Genomic DNA, 26,093 nt, shown 5'->3' with positions numbered 1-26,093 from the left:
GCCGCTAAAGTTATTCTTCAGATACGCTGCAGAGAACAGCATCCAATACTGTTCTGAATTATCTTTACAGATACTTAAAAGAAGTCCTTTTGAAAGGCAAGAAATACAAAACACCAAATCAGCGTCTCATTCCAGGATTTTCCAAAATCAATTGCAGGTATGATTTTCAAAGGAACCAGCACTAAAATCAATGTTTCAACTTTAAAAATATTTCCGATTTTATAAATCTGTAGTACTTGAAAGGAGTCACAATAACGTATATATTTCAAATAGATAGTGAAATAAGTGTTAGCTAACTAAATCAAATTATCATATATAAGAAAGACTTGCACATATCATTCAAGGATCATAAAAGTTACTATTGTACAACACAAAGATGCAGACGGAAAACTACTGAAGAAAACAGTAGTATGTTAGGACAAAATTAACAGCTCAGGAAAAGCGGCCGTGGCCGTGCTGCATAACTAAAAGGTTATAAAGAAACGTAGCGTGAGAAGCCAAAGATAGGCGATCCTTGCTGACGACAACGTTTCTCACCTCAAGCGGAGCAGACAGAGTTACTGTGGGTGAGCTGAGGCTACGAGGCCGTCTTATCTGAGGTTCGCTCAGATGGTTGTTGCTGTTGGTTGCTGACCCAACCGTGCCGTCTTCTGCAAGCTATTTCAGAGGTAAAACCAAATTAGCTAGTTGTCAGGATCACAGTTCATCCAGTTAGGACATGTAAAAAAATGTCGTTACTTCATTTATTTATTTATCATAATTATTTTAAGGAAATCTTAAATGTACTATGTGAAAGATCAAGTTTATTATTTCATTTTAATTCCACTGGAAGGGTAAATAGATGATTTTATTAATGGATCTACAGAACTTTCAAATTCAATCCTGGAATCGTATTTGCCTCTATTTATTTCTGCTATGTACCTCTCCATAAATTCCCTCCATCGTCGCAATAAACTTAATCTGGATCTTCATATAGTTAAGAGAATTAACAAAAAAATCTTGTCATGACAATGCTTAGAATATTTTTTTTGATATTAGAGCTTTGAAGAACGGCTTCAACTGGAACTATATTCAGCACTGTCTAAGTTAAGCAATATAACATATCTTCATACCTGCATAATGGGTCGTGTCCAAGTTGTGGTTCGATTGTTATGATTGACATAGTAAGTACGTCCCTTAGCGTCTTTTCTTTCCTCCCAGCCTGAAGGTAAGCCTGGTGTAGTATGTACATAGGCCACTGAAGGCTGTTCAAGCAAGAAATTACCATAATGTTATTTCATAATAGCTTAGAAAAAGAAAGTTCCTTCTTTAAAAAACAGAAAAAACCCCAAAATCCTTAATTTACATCATTCTTAAACAGAACAAATATACTGAAATGCATAGCTTCAGATTTCCATTTAATATAAGCTCTTTTTTATTCACCTTTGAATCAAATTGTCTTTTCTGACAACAGATCTCTCACTTCACATTTGCACACCTTTAAGTATCTTGTTCAGAAAAAAGCTAAGCTCCTATGCCCTCAAACTCTTCACTTTGTAGATTACAGATCACGACAAAAAGCGATCTTACATTGTAATGATTTTCCTTTAAAAAAGTTGGGTCTTTTTTCCTTTGCGTTAGTATGGTCAAGGAAGAACGCCCGAGACCATGCAGTCTAGTCAAGATATCGCAAATTCTTACCCGGCCTCTACCACAGAGTGTCTCGAGCAAGCAACTCTACTACAGGCTAAGAAGTGAAGTTCGACCATTTTGTGGTAACTACAAATTATACGTTCAAGGGTAGGTGACTTGAAGATACAAGGTGCACACTAAATTTGAACCTAAATTCTAGAGTAAAAATAAGCTGTTGTTATTACTATTATTAAAAAGTTGCAGAACAGCTTCATTGCCCTAACAAAAATATACAGATCATGGGGGGAAAGGGACTAATTGTCATTACAAAAGTCATGCCACAATTTAACACTATAATTGTGTTACAAGACATGATCTTGCACGCTTCCCGTGGGGAAAATTTTCAATACTTAAACCAACTGGTATTGTTTATTACTGGGACATACAAACGAAAAAAGAAATAGTGCAAGACAAACAGTAAAGCCTCTTGAAGAAAAATGGCCTGGAGAGATTTTTTTAAACCTGAGCCTATCTGCATCTGAACACATACCTAAATTTCTTCAGGTATTTGTTGCTAGCTTACAAAAAGTCTGAGCTTCTGTTTAATTCACTGTCTCGAATATTAAGAAATGTGAATTTTCTTTACTCAGAATTCCTGGAGGTGAGAGAAGAAGTTGTTCTTCTACCTCCATCACAAGCTCACAAGCTAATAGTAGCACCAAAAAGAACAAGCTGGTCGTAGCTCCCCATCTAAGCTCGTGACAGAAGCGGAAAGGGAGGTAGTGGAAACAGACTTAGACGAATTTGTTATGCAGAATTACAAGCCATTTCATTCTTAAATTCTAAATAAAACTCTACTTTTCAGGTGTATGGAGTAAAAAGGGACCATCTGAATTTTACACAAAACTGGGCAGGGCTGCAGAAAAAGCAGCAGTCTTTGCAACCTCACGACTGATATAACCCGTCTCCAAATGGGGGATTCTTAAGTCTCCACACTGACTCAGTATTTGTGTCCTAGCTGCAGAGAAGGGGAGAGGGACAGGGAGCTGCAGTTGTTTTAAAACATACACTCTTTAACTGCGCTTATTAAACCTAGTCACCTTCTAGTTTGGGACTCCTTTTCTCTTAAGGCATCGCTCCAATGAGGAACTAAGGAATGCAATTCCAGCTGCCAGTGCAAAAAGCAAGAAAATCAGGCTACTCGGGGTAGGTGCCTTTCTGACACGCTGACTTAGCGCCACGGGCCAGAGAGACGCTGGAATTCCTGTGAGCTCTGCAGGACCGTGCTTCTGCTCTCTAACGCAGCCCGCGTACTGGCAATAGCACCAGAGTCTTGGTAGGTGCCACGCGCTTTTCAATATCTGTCTCCATATGGTTGGTTCAAAATATATTTGGTTTGATTATTAGATGAACCACATTGAAATATATATTCGTATTTTAATTACCAGCAGACTGTATTACTAGAGATTCCTTTAGTCTTTCAACATAGCTGTCGTGATGGCAAAAGAATCATTACACCTAAAAGTCTTTATCATATGGCAGAGTAAAAGAAAGTGCTTGAACTTAATTGTCTGATTAATCTTTGTGCGGTGCTTCAGTTTGTCACGAACAACATCAACCCCTTCAGAAAGCAGGTAGCTTTGCAGCTCTAAGAAAACAAGCCAAAGCGCCTTCACAAAGCAACCCACTTTTATCACAGCTTTCCGAGCGCAGGCTGTAATAACGGACACGGCGTTTTTCTCATGGATGTCGAGGGTGAAGTTACTGGTCCTCGGAGAACTTCACGCATAAACGCCAGCAGTTAGGGCAGCTCAAGACAGGAAGAACTACACAGCAGTGCCAGAGAGACAAAGGCAGGGTCGGTACTTAAACGGTTAAATTACTGGGCTCGTAGCACCTGAACATCAAATGTAGCATGATGCTGCAAATTCCCAAGCAGCCGCCACGGTCAGCGCCAGCGCTCAGGTCTGGAAGAAACGGTCCGAGCCGGGGCCGGACCGGTTTCCGATCAGTGTCCACGCCGCAGGGAGCAGCTGTGGGGTTTTCACACCGGTCCTCCCCCCACAACAGCCTACGGCTTACAAGAAGAAGGTTGATAAACTCTTTTTGGACTGTTTGGAAACAGAGATGTTGTTACAAGACCTTCCCTGAAAGGAGCAGGATGCTGTATTTAAAAATACCATCAGAAGGAGGACTGTAAAGCCAGGGTCCGACAAGAGGCAGTCGCAGGTCCCAGCAGGGGAAGGAGGCTGGGAAACACATGCACACTTGAACTGTCCTTTGCTAAAGGGTCAAATTCCTCCAAGGATCGCTAGTGTGGTTAACTTCACAAAGAAGCCACATATTTAAGGCAATTAAGAACTGCAGAAGTCAAAGGGATGTCTTTTTTCGGGCAAAAGGATTTTTACGTTAAAAAAAAAATCCTTTCAGTTTCAGCCCGAAGTGGAAAGACTTCCGATCTACGGTCACGCTCTCATCCTGCCTTCTCACAGAAATCAAACATGAAGGTGTATCTTTTTCACTTCCGTCGTTTCGGGAAATCGGATGGCGAAGAGGTACAGCTGTGCTGGACAAAGGAGAAACGGAACACACTGGCTCATTTTGTTAGTAACAGCAGTTTCATTAACTACTGAGAGATTCCTGTTCAAATTTCAAACTCAGATTCAGCATCACCCAACAACAACAGGATTTTACCATCAATCCTGACATTTTCATTAGTAGCGTAAAATAATTGTTGGGAAGATTTGAGCACTAGCGCACAAACCGTGAAAGAGGAATTCGTCTCATCCTTCACGCCTCAGCGTCACACCAAGCGCGCGAGTAAGACAGTGAGCTAGGGGTAGATTTGGGGGTTTCTAACCTCTTTTCTAGGAGTATGGTTTTACCTGAAGTCTTTGGGACCCTGAGTTAAAGCACCACAGACAGCTGCATATCCCCGTAACGGTATCGCCCACGTAGAGCAAGCAAAAGTGCCTCTGCTGTGAGCTGAGCGACAGTCCTTTGCCCACATTCGAGGCGACCATCTGAAGCACAGCTTGTGGTCAGGGCTGGGGCGCAGGAAAGCAGCCACAGCGCAGGCAGGAGGAGACGGAGCCCGTAGGCACAGGATTCGGGTGGGACGGCTCAGTCCCGCCGCGTCCTGACGCGCTCACACGGCGCCGAGCTCTTCGCCTCCCTCCGCGGTCCCCGTGAATTGAATTCGGGGAGCGCTTGCAAGAGCAATACTTCAGTACACGGCGCTCTCACAAGATACACAACAGGTAAAGGAGCTGAGGAGGAGAACTCAGAGCAGGTTACAGTGAAGAACCATTACAGAAGAGGTCCTAAAAATACTGAGCTTTCCTGCAGAGGAGAACGATGTCAGATTATGAGGCAGCGCTTGTTAGCCAGAGATGAAAGACGTTTGAAGATGACTCTTTAAACGTTTTTGGTATGATCTTTAACTAAAACCAAGGGAAGAATCAGCCTGGAAAGTACCAAACACCTCTGTACAGTTTAGAAACCGATTCTCAGGGTTAACGTAAGCTTTCTAGTCTTAGACAGAAGTCTTGCTGATGAAGTAACAACTGTACTGACGACCACTCTCCTGATGGGAAAAAGACCTTTTTTTATATATGAAAATTTCTGCTTCTTGTAAAATTCCAACACTGAAAAAAGTGCTATTCCTGCCTTTACCATAACTACCGCCCTTTTCCCTGCCTTGGACTTTTACAGAAATACTAACATTGGTCTCCTAGGAACTCAGGATATGTTCTTCCTCTTCCTTCATCTGTCATGGTTATCTATAACACATGATGCTTACAAAAAATATAGTGTGCTGGATAGCTTGATACAACATTTATTTCCATTTCATGGCTGTGTACTTTTGATATTTAATTTATTTTAAACATGAAGTAGTCCCCATCAAATTATATGTGGGAGTACTATTTACGAAATATACACCAAAAGTGGTGAACTAGAAAATTGTAATGAAGTGGAATTAGCAAGATTTATTGATACTTATTGAGTGTTGATGCACTAGAAACCACAAAGCTGAAGGCTCCTGCCGAAATTCAGGGTACGTTCTTTTTCTACACTCTACGTCCTTTGCTCTAGCAAATTAATATACTGTAACTCTTGTTCTTGCTTCAGATTTTTAAAGCCTCTTCCCAGGACTCCTGCTTAAGTCAGTATATTTGCTTTTTTTAATGGAAGACCATCGTTGACACAGTAAGCTGTAAAACTGCCTAGACGGTCGAGAAAGAAAATCAGAAAAGACAGTGAATGGGTCGGAACATATGGTATACTACATTAGGAAACAGAAAGCAGAGGAAACAGATGAAGAAAGTAAGCAACACTCATGGAAACAAGTGAGACTTCAATTCTTTCCTCAATGGTCGGTCAACTGCTGGAAAGACGGCTATTCTTCTGTTTGTCTTAGTTCACAGAGCTAGCAGGCAACGAGAAGGAGCCCCGCTCTTCCAAGGTTGTTCTAACGGTTTCCAAATTATGGTCAATAAAGCCACAGTAAGTGGCCAGAATATGGTCCGCAGACTATGTTTTGGTTAAAGTTAGATAATTAACGTATCTGATCTGCAGTCTGGCAGAAATTTAAAGGGCAGGGAGCGATTCCCAGACCTTCTGGACCAATGTACGACTGCTACACATTCTTACACATCTGCTGTATTCAGTGGCTATTAATACTGTCTACAAGTACAGAGTAAACAAAAGCTGTGGAAAACCTAGTGATCTGTGATTAAAAACCCACTTATCTGGTTACAATAAGACAGATTCTATTCATGGTATGACGGGGTAATGATCAACTGAGACTTACTAGGTGCTGTGAGGACACAGAGACACAAGAAAAATGCACTAACAGCAGCCTTTCTCCTTAACATTCGTGGGCTAATGCAACCCACAGGGTAACCCGCAGAACAGAAAGCGTGCCTCAAAGTCTGCTCCCCATATACTAGGTAACAGTGCAAAGGATATTACATCATATAGCACAGAAACTTGGGAGAATTATCAAGAGGCTATTACCTAAACACTGAATCTTTTTAACGACTGCCTTTGATAAGTGACAGGAAAAAAGTATCATGAATAAGGATAAAACAAAAACAGGATTAGAACCACTGTCGTGAGAATGGAGATGCTGGGACGCGCGTTTTGCTCAGTCCAGTTTTACAACGCACGTTTCACAGAGGAATGGAAAAGGTTCTTTGGGGACTTAAAAAAAAAATCATGAAAAGCAAGGTGGCCAATAAGTACAGACATATTTACAGAAACATGCTATTTTACCTACAAACATCCCTACTTACTTCATTACACAGTCTCTAGTAATAAACTTACTCATCTTCTGCCACTAACTTAAATAAAATATCACTCCATCATGGGCAGCTGCAACGTCGTTAGTGTTATAAATCACTATTTAGAGTATCAGTCTCTGATGAGCCATCTAATACTCAGACTTGGACCCACAGAGGTTCTAAATCAGGTACTAAGGTTAGTTTGTGCGACTATCCATCCCCTTTAGTAACCTCCTCAGGCCCAAAGCTTGCTCTAAGACAAGCAGAAATCAACAACACAGACACGGGAAGTGTCCTGGAAACTTTACTACTGGCACGTTATACGCCTACGAACTTCAAATGTCTAAAGGACGGAGCGTGGGAACCTTTGAAGATAATGCTTTTACATTTCAAGGCATAAATCCTATTTAAGTCCTGAGTCCTCTGAGGATTTGAGCCTCAAAGTTTAAATGTATGTAAAATGAAGAGGAAGTGAAGAAAAAAGGTCCCGTTATTGAGCAGTAATATATTTAGGTACAACATCAGTGACGCAGCCATATCAATTACGAGCCACTGAAATTGGAACTCAGCTATTACCAGAAAATATTAATATTTTTTCTAGAAGTATAATACAGTATCATCTGACAACAAAAGACTTTCTTTTTACTACAACTCTATATAGCACACATTTTAAATAATGACTGACACATCAAGCAGGTTTTGCAAGGACACTAAAAAATTTCCTATTTCCAGGAACCGGATATAAGACATGTTCCTCCCTTCTGATTTTCAAAAAATAATAAACATATACAGTATTACAGAATAATGCATCAACACCCAAATTAAGATCTGACACTACCACATATAAATACGAAACTTACTGAGTTTAAATTGTAATTGTTTCCCTGAAACAAATAATCTAGGAGTGCATTTATTCATAAAAGCTAATTCTTACAGTTATTGGAAAATGATTTGCTTCAGATAGACGTTTAATCAGGGTAAAAAAGCACAGGATGTTTTTGACAGAGTCCAGTATAAACTAAAACTGCTTTCTTTGGATTACACTTTCAGTAAAGCACTTGAAGAATTTTATTGGATGTTTAGAGTAAAAATTCAGCCTTAGACTTTTGAATGACCACCAGAAAATGAAAACTGGCAGTTAATAAGACCATTAAGAACTATGCGATGCATTACTGTATCTCCACAACTCTCAAATTATGATCTATTTGAAGAATTAAGATGAATTAGTCTAATGGAGAGCAGGAGAAGACAGAAGTAAGTTGAAAACTTAGCTACATGTATACTGATTTGAAGCCTCCCCCTGATTCTTTCAATATAGGCTTTTAAACAATTAGGCATTCTCTCTCTCATTTTTTAGAAGTGCATACTTTGTTGAAACTGAGTGGCATATCTGCATCACTGAAATGGGTTAGTATTAGAGTGAAACTGCAGCATTTATTATCAGAGAAAATTTGAAACATAAAAAACCAAATATAACTATTGATTCAGTGGTTGCGTTTCATTCAACATACTGCTGCTTTGTGAAAAAATGTCCGTTGCTGTATAAGACCTAAAGCCAACCCGCATTTTATTTACAGATAGTGCTTGATAAAGAGTATTATTACCGTTGATTCCTCACCACCCGTGACAGTTGAAGAACGAGCTCTCCTAGATGGACCACTCTGCTGTTAAATGATAATTAATGTTACAGTAAGTATATTTAGTGATGAAGGTCACAGATTACTCTCGTATCTTTAGGAATAAAGAATCATAGACACTCTCAAGCTTATTCATGGAGAGCAATTAGACTGAAATAAAGTTAATGCAAAAGCAACAGCAAAAAAAGGACAACATCAATCAGTGATGACCCAGTCAGAATTTCGCACACAAAACATTGAGGGAACTGATTTCAGGAGTTCTAGTATCCAATTCTCTATGCTCACTATCGCTAAGGATAATATCAAGAACACTTACTCGATGTCTAACATGATAAAGTTTTTCTTTTTTTTTTTTTGGAGGCACAAACAAATTTTGCATGTTCCCACTGATAAACAAATGCAGATAAATTCTGGTCATCAATGAGTACAGAGAAAAAGTCAGATTAAAAAGTGGATTTCAAACGGTATTTCAAATTTTCAGAGGGGATTAATAAAGTCAAGAACAGCACTTTATTTAGAAAGAAAGAACGAGCTCAGTTGCTAGAAGATAAAGTACCATTAGTTCAGTAAAGACTAAAAATTGGTCAGATCAGTTAACATCCTGGTTTTAGAGAAACGCTTTCAATTCTGCTGTTTCAAACATCTGCTAATGAAATAAATTTTCTACAACAATAAAGTGAAAAACATATCATAAGCAAGCTCAATCTGATTACAGCAGTTAAAGAAGCCGAGAGTCCATAAGCTAGTTTTAAGCAAAGAAGGAGAACACCCCTGGAACAGACGGCAATAGAGCAACTTCGGCTAGAGAGAGAAGACAGTTTAGGAGTAATCGTGCTGGAAACCACTGTATTTTTTACCCAGAAAAGAAAGCAGAGAGATGGATAATACTTCAGAAGCGCCATTTTGAACAACAGCTATTACCTGTTACTATCTGCAAAGCAGTAAATCTAGATACACTAAGCAACTTCTAAAATACATGAAAAATCAACAAAAACAAAGAGAAAAGTAGTATGGTTGTTGTAAACGCCTGCCCAATAACAACAACAAGCAAATGAAGGAGGGACATCACCTTTAGTAATGCACTTACTAATACATTCTACTTACTCAATATCTCCACAGTAAATTTGCATAATCTTTTCTGTTTGTGGTTTCATATGTAAAGTATTCCTAATAAAAATTGGGGGGTAAAAAAAAAGCCTGGAAGAAGTTCTCCAAAAAAATATTGAATTGTTTCGAAACACTCTGACTAATCTTATTCAAAAGCAGATCTTGTACAATTCTGCCGTCTCTCTATAGCTCACCACCTTTGCAATCCTCATACTTGGGTTGTAGGAAAAAAAATATAGAAATTGCTATCTACCTGTTAGAGTGAAGAGGTGCATGGTTATGGTGTGAAAGGCACCGTCACTTTTTTGAAAGATATCTTAGCATCTTTTCCTGTTTAGTGGATCTACTTAACTTCTTAAATAAATTTGGAAAAGAAAGCTGCTTACTTAAATCACTCAGCTCAGAAAACTACAACAGATAGCATTTTATTGAGTTCTATTGTTCAGGAACTATCACAAAAAGGATCGTTATAACTAATTAGGTAAAACATCAATCCGTTTTAATGTTCACAGTACTTTTCCTACACCATATTAGTAATTCTGTTCACACTTGGGAGTGTCTACTCCCAAAACCGTCTGCGAGTGTCTAATATTCCCACTTTTTATTTATAGGCTCATATATTCCAAAAAAATGTAAACTGATTAATTTACAGAACACAAAAATCTACCTGATAGGAAAGCCCTGTGGTTGCAACAGTTCCAAGTATAGATGGTGTTCCTGCACTCTCCTACTCCAGCTGCAATATTTTAATCAAAAAGCCTAACTAGGCTACTGCTCGGAAACCTCCCTTGGAGGATTTGCTCTCCCTGCTGACTACGAGGAGTCGGGTAAGCAAACTTTCTGCGTTAGACAGCTAAAGTTAGACAGTGCTAACAGGCTATGCTCACAGTCTAAAAATTTTTTCTGTCTTATAGATTTCACCTTTTGACTTGCTGATCATGATGCTATGAATTTGGTATCCATTACTATTTGGGAAAGTCAAATGTCCGTACTAGTACCTGATCTAGATCTGAATTCATAGCCAAAGGAAAAGATGCCATTCAGAACCAGAAAATATTCAAACAAAAACAAGAAATAAAAGTTAGCTTTGATTTACCAAGGATAACTGAGACTGTTCAGCAACTGTATCCGTTACACTGCAAGATCTTAGTCTTGAAGAAGGATCTCTTTGCTGGAAAAGAGAAAGAAAGATGTCTTTAAATTACATTGTCACAAAACACATACAGATTTTTTTCAGTAATTTTACTTTTCTTACTTTGAATCCAAATCCAAATTAACCATTAGGGTTAGAATTTTATATGGTAAAAACGTGTATAAATATCAGGGGGGGGGGAATAAAAGAGACAGAATCAGACTGTTCTCAGTGGCGCACAGTGACAGGACGAGAGGCAATGGGCACAGACTGAAACACGGGAAATTCCACTTGAACTTAAAGAAACACTTCTGCACTGTGAGGGTGGCTGGACACTGAAACAAGCTGCCCAGGGAGGTTATGGTGTCTCCATCCTTGGAGATATTCAAAACCCACCTGGATGCAGTCCTGGGCAACCTCCTCTGGTTGACCCTGCCGGAGCAGGGGCTGGACCTCCAGAGGTTCCTTCCAACCCCAACAATTTTGGGACTGTGACTGCCTAATTTTGAAATATCTCCATAGATCGTGCCAGTTTCACAAGACATCTGGAATGTTCAGGCCATGCCTTAACGTCATCGTTTTTTGTTACCCTCATGAGAAATCCCATAAAACGGGGAAAAAAACCCACAGCATTTAAAAAGCCTTTTCCTTGAAAATGCCTTCTCTCTTGCTGGCATCAACAACCCAGCCTCCCAGGAACAGCCTTGTAACTTGCTACATTTGCCGTATTTCACATACCAAACCCTTGTTTCAGACGAGCACGCACCTTCAGAAGGCCCCGTACTTAAATAATATCCCAGATAACCTTGGAACTACCAGGCAGTGGCTATGGAGGATCAGAGACCACAGGAGCTTCTGTGGGAAGGTGACCTTGGGTAAACTGTACACTTCCTCTGACGCTACTTGCACTGCTGCTAAATCACCTTTTGGTGAAGAAACTGCGATGGGGGCTCAACTTTCTCTTTCCTTTTGGATAGGAATGGTGAGGATGATGGGAAGTTTATTTGGGGTTGTGGTGTTGTATTAGAGATACCACGTGAATCACATGCACTGAAATATGACAAATTTAGCTGGTGTTTGCTTGATTTCTGAATACCCTGCTCCATTGCTTTTCTGTGTGGTTTGACGGAGGTTGCAAGTTCCACACACAGAAACAGGCCTTGGGTAATTCTTAAACATATCATTTTGCGTAACTGATACCTCATTTTTAATCAAACCTCATTTTTACTCTTTCCTGGACATAAACAGTATGAATAAGAATGCTCTAATAAGCAAGTAAATGACCCAGCCCATTTATAACAACTCACATGGGCGCTCCTATGCACCACGGAGAGACAGGGAAGCAACACCATGAAGCAAACTATTTAAGAGGCATATACAAGAACCGCCAGCTCTTATTCAAAAGTATCATCAGTCTTAAAAGCACACTCTACTAAAAGATCAGAGGGTTAAAAAAAACCATATTGCTTCTCCGTTAGGCTAAAGATTAATGTGACAGGATTTGTCTGACAAATGCAGTGACCAGCAGTCTGAAGTGCATTCTGGCATTACAAAGATATATAAGAGTGATAAAGTAACTTTTTCACGCACATAAAATCGCCTCTGAACTATCTGTTGGCAATTTAGCTGTGTCATAAATTAATGAATGCATGGATAACACCGACGCTGTCTCTGCACAAAACCGTCAAAGGTCAGTCTGGATATATTAACATGGGCACGCTGTCGGGGAAACGCAACTGTAAGTTAGACAGCTAACAGTCAGATGTTCTCTCAGATGTTCTGAGCTGTTCTGTTCAGCTCAGAACATCTGAGAGAGCTTCATGCAGAGCCAGTCTAGCATTGATTGGCTAGAACACCTTGTGTTCAGCTGGTACTGCCAAGCTTTTCCTACCTACCCAAATGAAGTTCTTGGACTGTGCTTGCCAACCTCTGAGTTAGGAAGATGTATTAGCCCAGGGCAAGCACTGTTCATTCACATGGAACCAGCTCAGATTTAAGTGCTGGATCAGGCTAATGAGCCCTCACAGCAGCCAGGCTCTGGGAAGCACAGTTCAGAGACAGGACTCGTATGACAGATGAGCTGGGGCTAAACACTGCTGACCCACTAAGTCTTCATTTGCAATCTTCTGAGTGTCTTGGCATGGCACCTTACAGTAACTTCATTATGTGTTTTTTTTCTCATTATTTGCAGTATCCCAAACCTCTGCTACTCTGGATAATGTACAGTAATAGGGATTTTAAATGCTTTGGCATTGACTTGGGCAGTTCCTTACTTTGCAAGTTTGGTCTGTAATTTTTATTGCACTGGTATGTTATCACTTAATGATTCATAGAACAGCTAGTTCGTACATGAATATAATTACTGAATTATTTTAATTAAGATAATTGTGTAGATATACTATTTATCTTTTATTCTCAATGTAAAAAAATGTAGATCCTGATCTTGCCACTGGCCACTGATCCTATGTGATTAGCCTCCTGCCCTCCAAGTGAAGGCCTACAGAAATCTGTAGTTATCTACAAAGACGCAAATGTCTCTTTACGCAGATGGTTAGCCATCAGAGCTATAATTTGCTGAACTAGCCTCTAGATGACATTCAAATCATTGCAAGACATCTACTGCATAAGTTCTTTGCAGAAAAGGATCAGCATTAGCACTTTTTCCTCTTTCCTTTGGAAAAGTCCTAGCTTGATACTCTCTAGTGATATATTTTGTTTCACCTCAGGTATAACTGGCGCGGACTCCGAAGTTAAACCCATACAGAAGAAAATATTAAACCCGAATTGAGGAAGTCTAATTGTTCTTTAAGGCAGTTTGTTCTATGGTAAAATTCAGATGCTTTTTTTGAAGACAGGTTTAACTTGTGTGCTTGGGTTTTCCTAAGCCCACTGTCCATGTAAATGATTCAGATTATGTCAAGCTAACAGAAGATTATAGCAATGGAGGATTATATGGAAAGCAGAGCATGTCACGTACAATCAAAGAACTGAGTTGTTCCCCATTGGAATCAGGAGTGACCTGAAGTCTTCTGTTCAGCTCCTCAGACAGCTCTTGAGGACTGGTTCGGGACACTGGGGACGCAGGAGGTGGCGGTAGTGACAAGCTTAAGGAATCTCCGCTTGCACTTGCCTCCTCTGAAATGGTTTCCCAAGGCTGTCAAAAGAGGAAAAAAAACTGTTTAGCATTTAAAAAGGCAGACTGAGTCTCTCTTTTCAGTATGCCTTCCAGATGACTACCTCGCTGCATCAAATACTGGCATTTTACTTATTTCTGCAGTACAAAGAGCTATGAAAAGCCTCAGATGGGCTTGTTATCAACTGAAATAATGAAACAGGCATGCATCTTCAATGCTGCTTTCAGGTCTGCTAATGTGATTACTATTAAATGAAATAAATTAATCCCTAAACACACAAAAAAGCATTCTACTCAGTAGGAAGCAGTCATAGGGAAATAAAGGGTTTTCATACTGTCTTCAAAACGTTCTTCACGGTGGATATTAAACAATGCTTTACAATTCAACATGGAAAATGATGCAGATGAAATGTTAAGTAAAAACCAGCTGTCGTTACATATAGTCGAATCAAAATTGGGTTCAAAACGTGACCAATTCTGCAGTGTGCTACGAAAAACTGTAAGAAACAACCGTTAATTTTAGTTCAGAATAAAATGCATACTAGAAAGTGTTCATAAGTATTTACAAATCAATTATTAATAGCCAATGAATGCAATAAAAGTTATCCAATCCAAAAGCAATCCATTTTTTGCTCTGAATAACATTTAGAGAACCAAAGATAACTTTCACAAAGAATTTTGTCTGTGACTAGTAAAATAAAACATTCCTTAAAACTGAATGCCATTAGAGCTTTAAACAACAATCCACTCAACTTCATTTACTTAGTCTAACCATAAATTATATAAACATACTGAGAAGTAGTATCTCAAAACTCTAAGTAAAAAAAAAACTCACCTTCTTTTCCCACTAATTCATGACACTAAAGAAAATTTAAATAAATGGCAGTTCCAATCACAAGGTTCTATTAGCTTACATTATTACCAAAAAAACCCCCTGCTTACAGTGCCTTATTTTCCCCACTTCTCAGAACTTTTTCCGTTTTTATTCAAAGCAGAATATTAAACATGTTTCCATCAAACTGCATGTAACAAGAAATTCTTGGAATTATAACTATTTGTCCTTGCATTTGTATTGTATTTAGTATCGTGCATTCAATATCGGTCACCCATAAACGCATGTGAACTCGAAAGTATGGCTCTGTCTGCCATGGTATTTTATGCAGGCAGTTTCTACAAAAACTGTGTAAAAACATTACTGTGCACATTTATAGAAACTAGCTTACGAATGAGAAACACGTCAGCTTGGAGTTTAGTTTGACTCTTAAAACCAAGACCGTGACATACTTCAGGAATGTCTCCACTCTCCATCGGTTCTGGTTCCAAATCCTCACTAATGTGCCTCCGAGAGCGAAACCGTCTGTGGGCTGCTTCTTGGTTGATCTGCCTGATGTTGTTGTCTGAATCCGAGCCCACATCACTGGGTAGTGGGGACGTGAAAGAACGCGAAGGAGGGAAGAGCAAGAAAATAACGAATGTTAACTTAAAACATTTACTTTGTCCACTGTTTTCAAAATCTCATGTTATCCTTTGGATTATAATACAACATGGACTATTCTTGCATACGTCAGGCTTCATAAAGAGCAGGCAGTCGAGCCCTTTAATCTAAAGTAAGTAAAACCTGGAGCACTTCACAGAACTCAAGGGAGTCATGCTGATACTGGAAATTAACACTCTTTATCCATCAAAGCTGGCGGAGCAGAAGTGGAAGTCCACATGCAAATATACTAACCCTCCACTACTGATCATTTCCTGTGATAACCAGAATCATTCCAGATTTTACTTTTCCTTCAACCTTTACGTCTACAGGAGCACTCCTTCACTCTGGTATTCCTTCCAAGGTGGGTACCAAGACATCATCTTGCTGAGGAAGCAGGCCTGAGGGGAATGGTCTTTCAATACAGCTACTGCAAGTTATCTAATGTGACCACCGGAAAAGATCCCCAATGCAAAGGAGAACTGCTCTTTTCAGGAGTTCCTCTGAAAATTTCCCCACAGAGTTCCCTGACGTGCCTGCACGCCAAAGGATACCTTCAGGTGCACACGTAACTCACACTGCAAACAAGAACTGCACGAGGGTTGTCAAATACATATCAAAAGGGGATATGCGAGCAAAGCTCTTGTTTGTGGCGATTACGATTCATATTTACTGCTTTCATAAATATGACCTTTGTAAGGAAGGTTAAGGAAGAATTAAAAACAATCTTTGTTTTCATAAAGCTGAATTGTGAGGGAAGAGTCTAAACAAATAAAAAACCCTAAACTTTTCAACTTCCTGTTATTTTTCCAAACAACCAACAACGTTCAGTAAAAGAGGCCACAAATCTTGTTTCATATACTATACGTTGTAACTCTTTTCACCTGGAGCACTCCATGCAGCAAGTTAACAGTCTTACTCCTGAATCCCCACAGCCAGGAGAAGCCTGTCAAGGTGCAGTGTCCAACGTAGGATTTTCAAGTCACCTTACATTTAATAAGGATTTTCTTACTGTTCCCATTCTATCAAACAAGACACTTAAGCAACAAGGAGAGGTCATCTCCATGGGCCTGATCCCAGCATCACGAAGATAACATGTCCTTTGACTTCAGTGGAATTTGGACAGACTGTGTTGTTTTAGAGGTTTTTTTTAAGTGGAATTAACAAATATGTTTTATTTTGAATTTCTAATACTAATCACAACTATATTGCTTCTAGCCTTCCCTCCAGTTAGCGAACCCCACGATTCATGTGTCAGTAAACCCTGAATTTGTCAGAATAGTAATGCTTGTCTGAAAAAAAAAAAACCCACTACTCTTACTGATAATTTTGCACACCCCCACTAATTACTGCATTATGCCGCCATTTACATTAAACTTGGTCGATGCCACTGAGTAGTCCTGTTGTTATGGTTGACGTAGTAAGTCCGTCCCAGGTTGTCCACCTTTTCTTCCCAGCCAGGAGGCAGCGGAGGAGGTGGTAACTCCTCCTGACGTTGAGACGCGGAGTCACTGGAATCAACCACATCCCATCCATGCTTAGAAATGGGAAGAAGAAAAAAAAAGATTATAAAGTTTGACAAGTTACGTCGCTGTTGCTTATGTTAGCGTATAGGTACAGATTCTGAAATTTTTCCAAAGTGAAGCGTTCATACAGAAATAGAATAAAGCCCACTGTCACACAGGGTGCCTCATTTCAACAACAAAAAACCTAAAATCCCATCGGTCTCTTACAACAGTGATGCCCAAACTTAGTTGGGTGAGTGCTCGTGGTGGCCCGGGGCAGATTCCCAACCACGAAGCCAAACAGAAACAACTGGTAAACGTGGAACTCCCGACGCAGCCTTTTCCTCAGGGAGGGTAATCGTTTGCTCTCATTTCTCTTTCCCAGCTGCTATTTGCCTAAGACATATATGAACTTATTCCCTTCGCCACCTCCACACAACCCTTCTATCAAATTTAACGGAAGCTGGCCAAAAGGTGTTGAAGTTACCGACAGCAGTTAAAAACATGCAAAAAAAACCAAAACAAAAGCAGGCCAAAACACAGGCACACAGATCACTCCAACACACCTTTTCTTAGAAAGCTTAGAAAAAAAACTCTCTCCTAAAATTAATGTTATTTTAAAAGCATTATATAGCTTTCAATACAAAAAAGTATATTGCATGTGTGTTTCCTAAGTGCTTCCCAGTAGATTTTAACATGCTAACCTACCTGAACGCAAACTGACACCTAACTGCCATTTCGGGCTCTTTCTAGGTCAACTTTCATCCCCTAGGTAAGACTGTACAGGCAAAAATTTCCAGCCTACAGTAATTCAGGTAGAGGTGAGAATATTTTTTTCCCTCTGCTCTGCAAAATTAAATGTGCCAAATTAAATAACGGCTGTAAGTGTTTTGATTAACTGAAGCCTAAAAGCATTTCACCACTACCGACTAACAGGAGACGCCGTTTCCACAGGACATTGTCAGAGCTTTGTGGCATTATCTTATAGGAGTCAGGAGGATCTTTTGAAAGTCATAAAAATGTACTTTTGACACCAAAACACACACTAAACAATGTAGCAGAACCTCTAAAATTCCTGATACTTCAAGTAACAAAGATAATTCAGGTTACTTTTAGAAATTTCTTAATTTACATGAATGCTAGATTTAGATATTTTTGCTGTTTGAATGTCTGTGTGTGTGACTACATATAACTTTGACATATACCTCTGTATTTACATATATATATAACATAAAATTATTTTATATACACACACACTTCTTTTCATACGTGATGAGAGAGCAAAAGTCATTGTTTGTGAGTCTGTAAACTCTTGTCTTCAGAGCAACAACAGTGGCGGGACCCTGCCGCGAGATCCAGAGGAAGCTTAGTACCGGCTGGGTGATGAACCTGAGGTGCTGTTTTAATGCGCGCAGCTCAAGAACCGACTCAGAAACAGCCAGTTGTGCGCGCACCAGGGTCTGGGCAGACCTTTGGGAAGGCAAGCTCATCAGACGCTCGAGAGCCGAGCCTTCCTCCTCCTGCTAGAGGTGACTGCTGCAGGCTGCTCGCACCTGCAGCAAGCTTGGGCTCACATCCACTCTGTCAGTCCCAACTGCCGCTAATCCCTAAAACGGAGGACAGCTGAGGGAGCGCTGAGACGTCTTTTTAAACATTTGGTTTGCAGCACAAGGTAACTGCGCAGCAACTGCTGTGCCTGCACGAGCTTTATGCTCCTGAAGTCAGCCCCAACAAGGAAATAAAGGAAAACGCATTGCAGCAGCCAATTCGAAATGGACTTTTGAGAAGAGGTACTTCTTCGCCTAACCCAGATCATCATGCTCGTGTCAGACATGAATCGCTCGGGTAGATTTTCTGCATTCTTCTGTCCACTTTGCATGACTTACAAGGCCTTGAGAATTTTCATGAAATGGAAAAAACTCGTAACTGAGTCAAGTGGACTTCAGAACTCATTGTGGCACTTAAAATATCTGAAAACACGAGCTTACAGTTAAACGAAAAAAGAAAAAAAGCAAGCAGAAGAATAAGCTTATACCAGTGTTTTATCTTTCAAAGTACAACTTTTTCCACAATTATATTTGAACCTTTAATGCCTCCATCTCCCCACGTATAACAACGATACAAAGAAGTCAAGGAAACTAGTCCACTCCTCATTAAGTGCCTTACCTCTGATTCCTCCCTTTGATCATTATTTTCTTCCTCTTGGCCACCATTTTTGGGCATATAAGCCATCTTCAGCCTCAAGAAACCCTTTACACGAGATTTGTGGCTAGAAGGCAAGGAGGTACGTATCACTCAACAGCCTTTTAATAACTGCAAATAATAAACCTTGAATTAAGAAACGTTTTTACATTAAAAGCCCCTCCCCCTCACCTTCTTGGTCTGAGAAGGAAATCCTTAAATGTGTATGGCCTTTCCATGGTCGGGTCTTCAGTCTGTAAGCATTTAAGAAAACGGCAAATTAAAGGGCTTGCCCACACGTTCAGAGACACGTAAACAACATTCACAGCACAGACGCAGTAGAAACGCCAGAGGAAACGCTTTGTTTAGATAACAGAGTTACTGCAGACAGCCCTCTACCAGCAAGAGCTGCCATTAGCAAATGTTAAACACAGAGTGGCGTAACAGGTCCGCTAGATGTCACTGCGAATATCAGCAACAGGCTGCACCCGTTGTCCTTCGTAGTAGCGCCCGCGAATATTTACAATTCAGAAAAAGGTGGAAAAGACCCACTAAACCAACTCTTCCAGCTTTCTCCAGTCACCCAACGGCAGCCTCAGTATCGAAGCAGTATTTTTCCAGCACGTTAGGGAGAGATTAAATCAAACGCACTTTTATTTCAAAGCAGTTGAGACTTTCAAAAACAGTGAAGACTCAAGTCCTTTGTGACGCTGGTAAGTACTATTAACAGGCTGACAGATTACAACTTCTGATTTCCATTTAATTACAGGACTCATACAGCCTTAATCCTCGAAAACTGTCTGTTCCGAGAGAACTTCCCCTCTCACTCATCACGGTGAGTCACAGCCTCCGCGGCTGTGGTCAAGGACGTCCTAGGAACCAAACTCGACGCTGATAAAAGAGAAGGTAAACTCGCGAATCAGATCTTCAGGCACAGCCTTCATCTCGGGGGTTTCGCCTGGTTCTTCCTCTACGCTGCCCGACTGTGCGGCCGCGGCGCCCTACGCGCTCCAGCACGACCTGAGATCCAGTGCCTCCAACCTACGCCAAACTCATCTCAAAAGGAGCGCGCAAAGCTAGCAGGTCCTTCTCAGGACGAACGCTGCTCCCACCCGCTAAAAGCCGACGGCGTCTCCGTGGACCCCCTCCCAGCCCTGCCTTCGCGAGCAGGAGCACGGGCTCAGGCCAGCCCCCTGACTACACCTTTCTGAACACAGAGTAACCGTTGTCCCAGGTTATTATCCACTAAAAACATTACCGTCTTCCGCATTTCAAAGACACCCAACAAGAATTTCAGAGTGAATCCTAACTAATTCCATCAGCTCTTAGATCAGGCACCGCACAGACGCTCATCCCACCGAACGAGCCCTCTCCCTGCCAGCCGTTTCCTGCGTCGCGTTTCCACTCGGTCGGTGCGAGGCGGACTTCCCATTTTCCCAGAGAAATAGGTGATTTTAAGCATACCAACAGGACTTTTAAAGCACGCGTGGTCATGAAGCGTTGTTTTTAGTACTACCATCTGTGAGTCAGGCAGATAAAGGGTAATATTTTAGCCAGATTTTACAGGTAGCAAAACTGTATTAGGGCAGAAGGAGGATTTTGCCGAACATATCAGCAGCGCAGCTGGAATGAGAAAGCAAACGTTTGTTTAAAAATACACCCTGAAGTCTCTCATTAAGGCCCTGAAGGGACGAATGAGCAAAATATGTATTAGACCCTAAAGAAAGGCATTATGCAACACACTTCCCTGAGCATCAAATTAGTGCACACACCTGAGTTAAGTGTCCCGTAATCAGCTCCTCGTTAGAGAGCGCGGGACCTCACCCCCAGCAGGTAACCCCGCGTGGGGACGCTGCTGGGCCAGCTCTGAGACCGCAGCAGCAGCTTCCCCAGGGGAAATTTTGGAGAAAAAAGTGGCTTCTGGAGCTGAAGAAGTAATCTGTGAACATGGAGGGTGAGAATCCCAAGGGATTGCCTGGGAATCACCTTCCCTTTCCAGCGCGCCCCAGCGGAAGGAGATGGGGAGCTCTGGGCTGCAAAACTTTGCCCTTTCAGCACACTAGTTGCGCCAGGAAATTTTACGGTCTTGGATTTTTCTACGTAAAGACAGCAGGAAGCTTTAAAATGATTCAAAAAATATTCTTATCGTTCTGTTGCTTAAACAGGAGCTAGAAAGAGACGCAGGCGTGACCACGTGCTGGGTAAGCCCCAGTGAGAGAGCAGAGCAGTCGCCTTCCGACAGAACATGGAGGAACCCGGAAAGCTGCTAATTCCTCAAAGCAACTCGCACCGGGCGCGCGACACGCCTGCAGCTCTGCCTCAACTCTTGCTGCTGCTTTTTAATTGAAAGTGTAAAGTTTACTAAAAAGGATCCTACCTGGGTCTGCGAACTGCACATACACTATGTCTCTCATGACTTTCTATTTTCTAGCACAACGTTTGCAGGACAAATATAGCTTAATACTGGAGGGTTTTTTTAAACCATTATGTACATGCTATTTTGAGAGATAATGTATACATACACATTTCCCATGTATGGATACCTTCATATAAATAGAAATATACACACGTTGACAAAATAATCCCATGCAATACAGCACATATGATGAGAGGGGAGTGACCTCTCTTCATCAGAGTATGTTTTTGATCCTTCCATCATATTCTTCAACTACTGCAATTAATAGGCCAACAGCCATAATACCCACATCCAACTAAACATCAGTGTCAAAGTAATTATAAAGCATCCCACCCGCTTCCCCCACAATAAGGTCCATCAATAGCAAGAGGACAAATTCAGGAAGAAATAAAAGTACTCCTGCTAAAATTGACACTTTTATTTTGATGTAAACATCTTTCAGTACCTTCCATAATTACCATGTTCACACATCCCAATTCCAAAAAACCCTCCAACCTCACGGACGCTGTTAAGATGAACTTGTACAACATTTACTAAACATTAACTAAAAACAAATCTCTGTTTAGATAATGTTAGTCATCCAAAATATATAACAAAATACCACAAAATACGTATACCAAGTATAAAACAACTGATATATAAAAATGGAAAATTTTGTGAAATAGAAAGTGTATTTTTTGTTATTTGTAAAGTAAATGAAAAACAACTGTTGTGTTTCACACTGTGTCCCCCATGGCTTTCAAATTTAAATGCTTTCTTCAGTCATGCAATCAAGCTTTGAAGCCTAGGGTAGCAGTATAATGTGAGTACAAAAAGACAAAAGAAACTTTTTTTTTTGGCACAAACGTTTTCTGCAAAGCTCATTTTGGATTTTTCGACTAATAAGTGAAAAAACCTGAAAGGTCGTACAGTACTACTGGAATACTGAAACCGAAGCAAATGTATCCACGAAGTAAATTACCCATTTTTACTTCTTTTTGCAAACCGTCCTGGCGGCGGCGTGCTTTGCAGCGCAGGATGGCAGCACTATAGACGCATACTTCATACCTACTAAAGCAAGTTTTCTTAGCGAGGCAGAGAGCTTTGTCAGCCCAGGGCACGGACGGAGGCTAAGTTCAAACTTCACGCAGCCTGAACGGCCCGGGGGCCTTCTGCGTGCCAGCGCTCTGCTTCCTCTGATGGCAGGCTCTGCGTGAAATAATTCCTCGTGAAATACCCATCTTCATTATGCCTTTTAAAAACAAACTAGTTAAAAATCACTGACTTCATCGGACTAAGATTACGTTGAGGGCACTGTTCACTAGTCCCTGAACGTGGACTTTCCTCCTGGGAGCAGGTTATATGAAAAGCGGGATCTGTGAAAACCTCAAGATGGAGTTTTAAGATATAATTTCCAGAGAGCCAGAGCTCGGTCACTTCTCCGCTCTTGGAATGAAAGGAGGGTGACGCTGCCCGGGGTTAGACAGCGCGTGGAAAGGCCACTTAGTCGAGGCTGCAACTGCGCTTGCTGCGTTGCGGCTGTGCAGAATCCTGGGCGCCAGAAGGAAACCAAAGGGCAGCTGGAGTTTTACAGAATTACAGGAAAAGCTTCACACTTGGAATCCCTCCGTTTCTTAAGAAACCAAAAGAAATAAACAAAAAAAGCCCAACCCGTCTCCCAAATCAACCACCCCAAACGTTTAACTGTTGGCAGTAAAACGATCGGGCTCAGTGTCCCACATCATACCAGCTCAATTATTTGTAATTATCTGCTCTTGGAACTCTTACTGCTGGCAAAGAAACCAAGCACAGCTGAAATAAAGACTATGCCACCACGTTTCTGCAGCGTTCTGATTTTCCATGGATTCCCGAAGCTTGCTCAGCTCATCTGCACTCCCTGGCTTTCCCCACGGCAGGCTCCCTCTGACCCCACGTGTCCCCGTGAACTTGGTGTCCAGCAGCAGAGCACCTCCGCAGGTCACCTGACGGGACCATTCCCAAGAGCGACACCAGTCGCTAACTGGGCCCGAGCGCCCCGTCCAGCAGCAGCAGCGCTGGTTTCAGCAGTTTCTTCCCTGGCTATCGGTACAACCCTTTGTGTGGCCATTTGATAAACCGGACCAAGGGGCTAGTCCGAGTTAAAAATAACCACCCCAAACTAACCAGCTATTTATAACCCCCACCAGCTCCCAGATCCAGGTCACCACGCGAGCAGCCGTCCCCGCGCAGCCAAGCAGGCAGCCAGCGGGTGGAGATGAACGGCCAGGGTCTGCCCCAGCTGACGCTCATTAAACTGCAGCCGGGGAGCCGGCGGCGTCAGGAGCCGTAAAACCTGGATTTATACCCACCGTACGCTCTGTCTGCTGTGCACGTAACCTCTCCCAGCGAGAGCTCGCAACGTACTGGGATAACCCTGAACGACGCAGCCGTGGCGGCAGTCCCCGGCAGACGCACGCGCTCGCCGCAACGCTTCCCAGGGCGGACGCGTCCCGAGCCCTCCCATCCTCATGGCTCATTCACAGCCCAGTGGCCAAGCACGGAGTTGTCCTACCTCGCTAACCCAGGCTCGACCTACTCGTGCAAAATATGCCGAGGTACCGCTACAATGCTACGGTTTGATGTGTCAGGAAACATCTGTAACTAAACGATGACACTGAAAGCAGGCATTAGCCCAAATAGTCAAACTGTGTAACTTTAAAAAAAAAAAAAAAAAAAAGTATCAGCTTTCCCTTTGTAAGTGGACTCCTTTTTTTCCATCCTTACATAATGTATTTGAACTGTTTAAAATTGGAAAAAAACTCTAAAACACTTACCTTATCACATAGCGAACCTCTTACAGGTTAACACCTCTTACAGAAATAAGCTATATTATACATATATAGATGTTAAATGCTATATGCATGCATATTAAAAACTATAAGGTATGCTCTGACAAGACAATAGATTTTACAATTATTATTATCAATAATGCCTAACATCAATGTCTAATGTTGCTACACGTGCGACGGCACTCATGAATATCACACTGTATTTGCATTATTCTGTCAGAGTTCTTTGGATAATATTTCCAATGAGTAATCAATACAATAATTGATTTTAATCAAATTTGCTGTGGTCAAATATCAGTAATTTTTGTAACATTTTCAGATGGACTGAGTTTTCAGTAATTTCTTAAGAACCTCTCATGATGGTTCAGCAATTTCTCTGATACCAGTCTGTGGCTACTGGCTACAAGTTTGAAGTAATACAGAAAAAGAATCATCCCATAGCCTTAACAGTACATAATTTAGATGGACATAATTAGAAAGATGAGTAGGACAAAAAATGAAATAAAATAACGCTTTTTAACAAAAGTTCTGGAAAAAACGGAGTTTGTTCCAACTGTAAGGGAAAAGCAAGACAAGAAAGAAGCCAGGAGATGAGCAACACAACAGTCACAGATGGTGAGGTGAGAAATGACCAGTCCACGGGCCACACGTCATCCATCAACTGACTGAGATCAGCCAAGGATCTTAAGAAAGCCATCAGGATGAGAAGTGGATGAAATCCTGGATGCTGAGAAATTTAACAGATGTCAGAAAATTCCTGTCTCTCTAGCCTCCGCAAGGGGAACAATTTCTCCAAAACTCCTGTGGCTGGTAGGGCTTTGTGTCTGGAAGACTCTTCTTTAAGCTTACAATGCTAACTCGGGAATGCTTGCTTTAAGAAAAATTAACTGCACTTCTTATGGGAATAAGTTCTGCCTAACATCAAAGTTTTTCACATCTGGTGATGGCAAAAGAGCACACTGCGACAAAAGCACTGCTTACCGGAAGATGACTAAGCGGCACATCCACTTGGCCTAGGAAGTCGTCTCTAGTCTGTTAAACAGAAAAAAACAGAAAGAGGAGTGATTTTACCTCTTAAGTACATCTTTAAATCAGCAAGAGCAAAAAAGTGATAAACAGCAATCTAGCCACAACGAAGCAAGAATAAAGATGGCTCAGGATCGTTATTTTAGCAATTACTGGTTTCTACCCTTTTATTTGTTGCACGTTATTTGTGGTGACAATTTACCTATTTCATTCAGCAGAGCACTTTCTGCGTCACTCCAGAACAGTTTCTTAGTCCACAGTGTGTACGTTAAACACTGAAGTATTTCTCCTAATGTTTCCTCTGACAACCTATGCATAATTCAATGCACCAAGTAAAGTAAATTATAGTCTCTACAGGCATTTCAAAAGTGAAGTGAAATTACCATTCACCATATAGTTGAAACATCCATGTTAAACCTTTTTGTTTTTGTTTTAAATAAGAGAATCTCATATAAAAACTTGATAACTCTTGGGAGTAGGAAAAAGTCCAACAGCCAACCAGGCAATATAGAACTGCATGAATTGTAAACATATTCCCCAAAATAAAAAAACTGTTTTTATCACTTTACCATGCAGAAATAAGTATCAGATTTAAAAAAAAAAAAAAAAAAGGTAAAAAGAACGTTGTTCCAGTAATTTGGAACGCTTACTGCGTGAGCTACAGTTACACATCCCCGTAACTAGTCTGCTGAGCAATCCTTCAGTCCCCACCCGAAGACCTGAGGTGTGTTGCACGTCACACCTTGTTGGTTCCTCTCATACGCCGCTTCAGTTAAGGC

The 26,093-nt window shown here is 41.1% G+C and overlaps 1 protein-coding gene across 18 annotated transcripts in view; it reads right to left on the bottom strand.

Moving 5' to 3' along the window:
- The window catches only part of LOC138060863 (E3 ubiquitin-protein ligase NEDD4-like), a 214,196-nt gene that overhangs the window by 35,766 nt on the left and 152,337 nt on the right, over nt 1–26,093 (bottom strand). For 12 of the 18 annotated variants that reach the window (XM_068926753.1, XM_068926754.1, XM_068926763.1 and 9 more), the window contains 10 exons: nt 25,270–25,320; nt 19,258–19,319; nt 19,051–19,153; nt 16,750–16,916; nt 15,190–15,322; nt 13,750–13,926; nt 10,737–10,811; nt 8,501–8,560; nt 1,113–1,244; nt 538–657 (listed from right to left, as the gene is read on the bottom strand). In XM_068926753.1, coding sequence (XP_068782854.1) covers nt 538–657; nt 1,113–1,244; nt 8,501–8,560; nt 10,737–10,811; nt 13,750–13,926; nt 15,190–15,322; nt 16,750–16,916; nt 19,051–19,153; nt 19,258–19,319; nt 25,270–25,320 — 1,080 coding nt within the window. The remainder of the gene's footprint in view (nt 1–537; nt 658–1,112; nt 1,245–8,500; nt 8,561–10,736; nt 10,812–13,749; nt 13,927–15,189; nt 15,323–16,749; nt 16,917–19,050; nt 19,154–19,257; nt 19,320–25,269; nt 25,321–26,093) is intronic. The other 6 variants (XM_068926755.1, XM_068926767.1, XM_068926765.1 and 3 more) reach the window with 1 other exon arrangement.

Source organism: Struthio camelus, chromosome Z (assembly GCF_040807025.1).
Source record: "Struthio camelus isolate bStrCam1 chromosome Z, bStrCam1.hap1, whole genome shotgun sequence".
Classification (NCBI taxonomy): Eukaryota; Metazoa; Chordata; class Aves; order Struthioniformes; family Struthionidae; genus Struthio; species Struthio camelus.
The sequence above is the reverse complement of the archived record's forward strand: the minus strand, read 5'-3'. Positions and strand labels throughout refer to the sequence as shown.